The 7,500-nt window shown below is 39.9% G+C and overlaps 1 protein-coding gene across 7 annotated transcripts in view; it reads left to right on the plus strand.

The window, feature by feature from the left end:
• LOC144980491 (uncharacterized) overlaps positions 1-7,500 on the plus strand; it is a 45,403-nt gene that overhangs the window by 20,071 nt on the left and 17,832 nt on the right. For 6 of the 7 annotated variants that reach the window (XM_078928105.1, XM_078928101.1, XM_078928102.1 and 3 more), the window contains 3 exons: positions 1,756-2,204; positions 3,669-3,905; positions 5,455-6,164. In XM_078928105.1, coding sequence (XP_078784231.1) covers positions 2,060-2,204; positions 3,669-3,905; positions 5,455-6,164 — 1,092 coding nt within the window. In that variant the 5' untranslated portion in view covers positions 1,756-2,059. Of the gene's footprint in view, positions 1-1,755; positions 2,205-3,668; positions 3,906-5,454; positions 6,165-7,500 lie in introns of those variants that run through there. The other variant, XM_078928107.1, reaches the window with a different exon arrangement.

The raw sequence follows: 7,500 nt of genomic DNA on the forward strand, positions 1-7,500 counted from the left end.
GGTTATTCATACCTTGGTGAGTAATGACAGAATCTTAAGGGTGACGCCTGTATATTATTTATTCATCTGTGAGGTGCCATGCGGTGTGTATTAGATTTATACATGGTAATTCGTGATTGCGTGCAATCGACTTGCTCAATGGCCTTTATTGTGTGCACAATTCAAAACTTTTGTAATGGACAATATTTTGCTTTTATTTGAGTGTCACCATAACAACAACGAGCCCTTAACAACTTGGGTTACCAGACCTGCAAATAGGTATACGTCGTGTGAGCCTATGCCAAAACAGTCTTTTATAGTTAACATGACCAGACGTGGGAGCTTTCAGTTCTTGTTCCTTTAACCCTATTCCTGCAATGTGTTTAACAACCCCGATTCCTTCATTGTGGGGGTACACATGTACCCCAGACCCTGGCATAAGGGAAAAAACCCTCATTATACCTATTCCTGCACTGTGGGCTACGAATGTACCTAATTTGGGTATTACAATATTAGACAATCCTACCAGGGCGGACGCTGCCATACACACAGATGAAGTTAAAAACGAGAACGTTGATGTTGATAAAGATGAAGACGATGTTTGATAGATGAACGATTGAAGAAAACGATGCAGTGGGACGACAGGACAACGGTAGAAAAACATGTAGAGTAGAAGTTTACAGTAGTAGCATGTACAGTAGAATGTACCCCACAGTGCAGGAATAGGGTTAACAAAATTGTTTCCATTGTCTGCGTGAGGTCTTTTGACCTCCCATGGTGGACAGGAGGTCACTTACTTGTTGTATCTTCTATCCCCTAAATTATTTCTGTTTTCTGAGCTGCTCTCTTTTTTTTTTCTTTTGTCTTAGAATGAGATTACTTGTTTTTATCCTGGCCCTTGCTGGAGTCCTTGACTGAGATGAAAACAGTCAAATGTTTAGGGTTTGTTTTGAGGGTCGTATTATTTCCTTGTTAATCATCTCTCTGTTATGTACTGATACGAGTTGCTATATTTTTTGTTTTGACATATCTTGTAAACATTGAAGGTGTTCCTCCTAGTGGGATCCTGTGCTTGTGTCTGGATGAGACTTCTAGGTGATCTCAAACTAACTACGTTATGCTCTTGGTGGATTTTACATCTGTTTCCTATTTGAACCATTTCCCATTTGTGCTTTAATTGTATTTCTAGACTTTTTTGACTATCCAATTTTCTTACGTTTACAGGCGCTAATATGCCTAAATGTGTTGCAATGTTTTGTAATTTTGATTTTGTTTTTGCTATACATTCAATTTTTAGCTGCACTTAGTCGAGTAGTCTTATTCAACAGACGGGTATGTGGTCTTGTGGTATGACACTTGCCTTCGGACTTGAAAGTCCAAAGTTCGAGTCTTGCTCTTATCGCCGCATAGTTGAGCCCTTGGAAACGGCTCTTTACTCACATTCCCTCTCTGTACTCAGGTTTAAAATGAGGTGTAAAATGGCCGTTTACAGCGTTGTCTGTGTCTGAAAATAAAAATTTAATATTGCCTAACAGGCGTCATGTCTCGTCCTACATGTTAATTGTTGCTATTTGCTAGGGATCTTTGTAAAGCGCATAGAGCACGTTTAGCGGACATCGCCTATATAAAAGCGCAAGTTAAGTTACAAGTTAACAAACTGCATTCACTTTTCTGGAAAACGAAAAGGTGATTTTTTAACATCGTTGTTGTGGTTTTGAAAAAAAAATTATTCAATGTTTCATGAAGTTTTAATATCATGTTTTATGATTATTTCAGATCATTCCGTGCTTAGATACCTGATTTGATTTGAGACCATTGAGCCAATTATAACGTTGGCAAAAATCATTGGAAAAGATAATTTGATACCACACTTTCAAGGGACTTTATTTGTAAACCTGATACTGATACTCCGACAATTATCGATACTCAGACAATTGTCGATACTCAGACAATTGTCGATACTCAGACAATTGTCGATACTCAGACAATTATCGATACTCAGATAATTATCGATACTCAGACAATTATCGATATTCAGACAATTGTCGATACTCAAGACAATTATCGTCAAAAAGACAGGATGGGGAATCGGATGACGGTGGCCAGCCCTTACATCATCGATGACTATCCATCCGATGACGATGACGACGACGACGATGATGATTACTTTAGTTACGAGACTGCTTACGAAACTGAAAGTGCTGAGCCAAACTTGGACGAGGAAGGTAAGATAACTGGCTTTTGATAATCTATTGGTTTTATGACATTGTTTAACTGTATTACCTATAAAGGGAGACCTTCCGAAACCTCCTACATCCCCAGTATTATTGTTCTAGTAGAGGGTTTGGGAGGGGGGAAACTTTTTTTATAATGTTCTAGTAGGGGGTTTGGGAGGGTGGAGACTTTGAAAAAAAGTTTCCCCCTCCCAAACCCCCTACTACTACTACTACTATACTACTACTACTACTACTACTACTACTACTACTACTACTACTACTACTACTACTACTACTACTACTACTACTACTACTACTACTACTACTACTACTAGAACATTATTAAAAACAAGAATACTGGGGATGTAGGAGATTTCGGAAGGCCTCCCCTTATAAATAGATAGTTTGGTCAATGCTCACTATTTGATTTGTTCTTGAAAAAAGAAGAAGAAACAAATAAAAAGAACCATAATTCCCCCCAAAAAAAAAAACAAAAAACAAAACAAACAAACAAAACCCAAAAACAATAAACAAAACAAAACAAACAAAAAACAAACAAAAAACAAGAACAAAAAAAAACAAACAAACAAAAAACAAGAACAAAAAAAAACACCAAACAAGACAAAGCAACAAAATAAAACAAAACAACAACCCCCCCCCCTCCCCCAAATTGAATGGTCCAGGATTTGAGTCTCCTGAGTGGTGCTTAGTTGAGTCCTTGGAAAAGGCTCTTTACTCACATTCTCTCACCACAATCAGTGTAAAATGAGTAACTGGCTGTTAACACCATTTTCCTGCTCCCACTCCCCCCCCCCCAAAAAAATAAATAAATTGTAACTCGCCTCACAGCATCATGTCTCGTCCCACATGTTAAGCATTACGTGCCAGGGACATTAGTTCTTGTAAGCGCTTGAGCACGTTTAGTTATATGCGCTATAAAATTTTATGCTCGTATTGTAAAATATTTTTTTTGGATCAGACCTGCTAATATGTAGACGTAGGTTTTTAACCAATCTTCTATGTGGGTGTCGCTTAGCAGGTTTTCATAGTCACCTCTTTATATCATTAAAATGAACAATTTTCCAATAGTGTGATGGAAAAAACAAACTGGTTCCAATCTCATTAGAAGTGTAAAACCACTCTTCCGGAGGACTGGATACATACATTGTGTAATTCATCTTCTGTTGTCAGAGTGACGGCATCATATTTTCTAGTCTAAATATATTTGCTGGTCGTCAATAAAGATCATCCATCCACGCTCTTATACGCCTCATGATCTTAAGAATCTGCCTGCCTATACATCCTGCTACTAAAATAGTTATGCCACTTTATGATTCAATATGTAACCTATTCATTATTTGTCCTCTGAAGGGCTGGTTTCATACATTCTTCCAATGAGTTTGGAACCGGAAAAGCAGGCGTGACACCATGACTTATCTGCCTTATTATAGTTTTAAAAAAATTTAATTACAGAACATTTAAAGAAAGATGGAGTTGATGGTCAACAAGTGACGGTCAACTCACAGGTGGTCAGCAGTTTGGTCAAGGAGGTGGAAACTCTTCTTAACTACCTGGACAAGGAGGATTATGAAGGGGCCCAAAAGGCAGCACGTCTTCTCAAGGATGGAGGCGGAGGAGGAGGAGGTCGTGGAGGAGGAGGAGAGGGAGAGAGGGGAAGGCCGTTGACTAGAAATGTGAATAATATAGAAGGTAAGCGGATAAATTGTTATTAGTATCAGTCCATCTGGGTATTGACTGGAACAGAAGCATGTCTTTACAAGTATGGAGGAGGAGGAGGAGGAGGAGGAGGAGGAGGAGGAGGAGGAGGAGGAGGAGGAGAGGGAGGCAATTGACGAGAAATATGAATATAGAAGGTAAGCAAATAAAGTGTTATTAGTATCAGTCCATCTGGGTATTGACTAGGACAGAAGCATGTATTCTAAAGGATGGAGGAGGGGGAGGAGGAGGAGGAGGAGAGGGAGAGAGGGGAAGGCCATTGACTAGAAATATGAATATAGAAGGTAAGCAGATAAAGTGTTATTAGTATCAGTCCATCTGGATATTGACTAGAACAGAAGCATGTCTTTACAAGGAGGAGGAGGAGGAGGAGGAGGAGGAGGAGGAGGAGGAATGGAGGAGGAGAGGATGAGGAGGAGGAGGATGAGAGGAGGAGGAGAGGGAGGAGGAGGAGGAGGAGGAGGAGGAGGAGGAGGAGGAGGAGGAGGCCATTGCCTAGAAATGTGAATATAGAATCTAAGCAGATATTAGCGTCAGTCCAACTGGATGGACATTGACTAGAACAGTTACAGGAGGAAGAGTAGGAGAAGGAGAGAGGGAGGAAGGCCCATTGACCAGAAATGTCCGAAGGCGAGTGTCATACCACATGACCGCATAGACCATAGTACTTACTGGGTTCTACAATTTGTTATGAATATATTATAATGTAAACATTTGAGTGTATTCCTCTTGGTGGGATTATGTATTGGTGTCTGGATGAGATTTTTAGGTGATCTCAAACCAAGCATATTGATAGTTTGCTCATTGAATTCACATGTTCCTTACATTAACCCCTTCCTTACCAGCCATTTTCAGAATTTTCCCCAAAACTTTACACCCACCCAATACAAAAACAGACATTTCTTACTCAAACAGAAAAGCAACAAGCACATTCTATACATAATATTGGTCGACAATATGGGCTCTATTGCAAAATGTCAAGTTTTCATAGCAAAAAGAAATGAAATCTGTATGAGAAAAGTGATGGTTGAATCGTAACAAATGTGACTATTTTCCAATAGGTGGTAAGGAGAGGGTTAACCGTCCCCTTTGGTTTACTTTTTCTCGTGTGCTTTTTATTGTATGTCTATAATTTTTTGACTACCCCATTGTATTCCTTTTTACTGGTGCTTAAATGACCTAAATATGAAACTCTATAAACCCCCCCCCCCCCCCCCAGAAAATAAACAGGATCTATAAAGGAGAAGACTGTCCACCCAGCAGTGAGTGGGTAGCTGGGTCTGTAGGATCTGACAGAAAGTACTTTGCGATAGACTAGCTTCCTATCCAAAGGATAGCAAGCGATTGCTATTTGTCCATTTCAAGCTATAGAAACCGGGATAAGCTCCGGCTCCATAATAGGCCTCATGGCTCTGAAGGACGACTACTACTACAAAGGAGAAGAATATTTTTGAGTTATGCTTAAAAAAGTCACGCACACTCAATTGAATTTTTTTTTTTTTGCTCCCTTTTAACCCTGCAGAATCCAAACCACTTCTTTCAAGACAAGAACGTGCGTCCAATGAATATTCAAAGCCCGAGATTCACCTTCACGGAAAAGGTAGAATCTCCGCAAACGGGGAAGAAGCCATTCCGCTGTTGTCACAGGATGAAGAAACCGATGACGCTTCAACTTCAATGGGCGACGATGATTGGACGACAGCACAACGCCGAGTGCTACGGCAACTGGATCGCGACCTCACGTCTTTCGAAGAGAACGAGTCTCGCGTTGTCTCAGACAGCGCAGAAGAAGCAACAACAGGCACTGATATAAAACCCAGGAGAAGGAGAAAATCGAGCTTGCCTCGTCTCAAACGCAGTACGTTACCCAACTATAACGGTAACGATGTCGGATCGGTTGCCGTATCCGGTTCCAACAGTACGAGTAGCGATGGCGGCGACGGTAATCGTAATCGAAGCCTGAGTAGGGAATCATCGCTAACTAGGTCAACGCATTCGCCGAGAATTCCTCGATCTCCCGCATCGGGAATTCCTCGATTCTGCTACAGCAAAGCCTCCACTACGAAATCTGCGTCTCTGGTGATGTCCTCGACAGCTCCTATTGTATCGTCGGCCGTTGGCTCGGGGAAACGAGGGGGATCTTCAATTGCTGTTACGAGTAGCAGTGGTAGTGGCAAGAGACCGGTGGATGAGGCAATTACAAGCTGTATACAAGGATTTACTTCAGAAGGGGTAGGTCTTCGTTCAAAAATGCTTTTATTGTGATAAGGATAAGACAACCCCCCCCCCCCCAAAAAAAAAAAACAACAAAAAAAAAAAAAACAACAAAAAAAAACAACAAAAAAAACAACAAAAAGTCCCCACAAAAATAACTAGAGCACTTATAATGGGCAATAGCCACTAAACGTGCTCAAAGCGATTTACAAAAGGTCCCAAGCCAACAGCAACACTTAAACATGTACGATGACACATGACAATTGTTAGACTATAGTACAATTTTTTTTTGACAGAGACAACTCTGATAACAGCCAGGTACTCATTTTACACCTGAGTACGGTGAAAGAATTTGAGTAAAGAGGCTTTTCCATGGAGTCAACTATGCGCTACTCAGAGCAGGATTCGAGCCCTGGACCTTCCGATCTGAAAGAGAATTTCGTATCATTAAACCACATAGCGCTCAAGAATGGTGATAATAAAAATAGAGATAACGATGATTATGATAAAGATAATGATAATTATGATAGAGTCCCAAATAGATTGAACGAGAGTGCTATCTCATTCTCTATCCAGATGTGATTTAGCAGGTTTTGTGAGTTACCTCCTCAAATATAGATGCTGTGTGTTTGGCTAAAAAAACTCACAACATTGCCATCCAGAAGTATAACGGACCAACACACAAAACTATTTGTAACCTTGAACGTTTATAGCCTGGTTAATACAGTTTAGTGAGAATTACTCATAAACATGGATGGCAAAAAACAATAACAAGGACCTGAGTGACGTCAACTTCGTTCTATTTATAGTTGAAATAAAAATTTATTAAAATTTTTTAAACTTCTGAAAAAGTGTGTGTGTGTGTGAAACAGTGCGAGATAAAGCAAGAAAGAAATATATATAAAAAAATACAAACCATCCAAAAGATCCGTCTTTCTCTACTGAGGATCGAACCCCAGACCTCCTGATTACTGGTCAGATGTAAATAGCACGTCTGACCAGTAATCAGAATGTCTGAGGTTCGATCCCCAATTTAGGAAGATTAATTTTTTGGGATGGTTTTTTTTTTCCTTCTTGTAATTTTTCTTCCTTGCTTTGTCTGGCACTGTCCTTCCAACAGTGAGTCTGTTAAATTTGGAGGAAAGTACTTTGCTGCAGTAGACTAGTGTCCTATCCAAAGGATAGTAAAATGTTGCTGCTCGAAGCTCGAAGAAATAAATAACAACGTGAAATGAATTGTAAGCTTCAATTTAATTACAAAAAAGCCCAGATAGAATGGACGTTTCGGGTTTCTCCTATCATCTCATTCATCTGTAGTGTTTCATTCATCCTGTTGGTTGATAAAGGAGAAACC

This window comes from Berghia stephanieae, chromosome 10 (genome assembly GCF_034508935.2).
Source record: "Berghia stephanieae isolate SIO BIC M18660-M18661 chromosome 10, UCSD_Bste_1.3, whole genome shotgun sequence".
In the NCBI taxonomy this organism is placed as follows: Eukaryota; Metazoa; Mollusca; class Gastropoda; order Nudibranchia; family Aeolidiidae; genus Berghia; species Berghia stephanieae.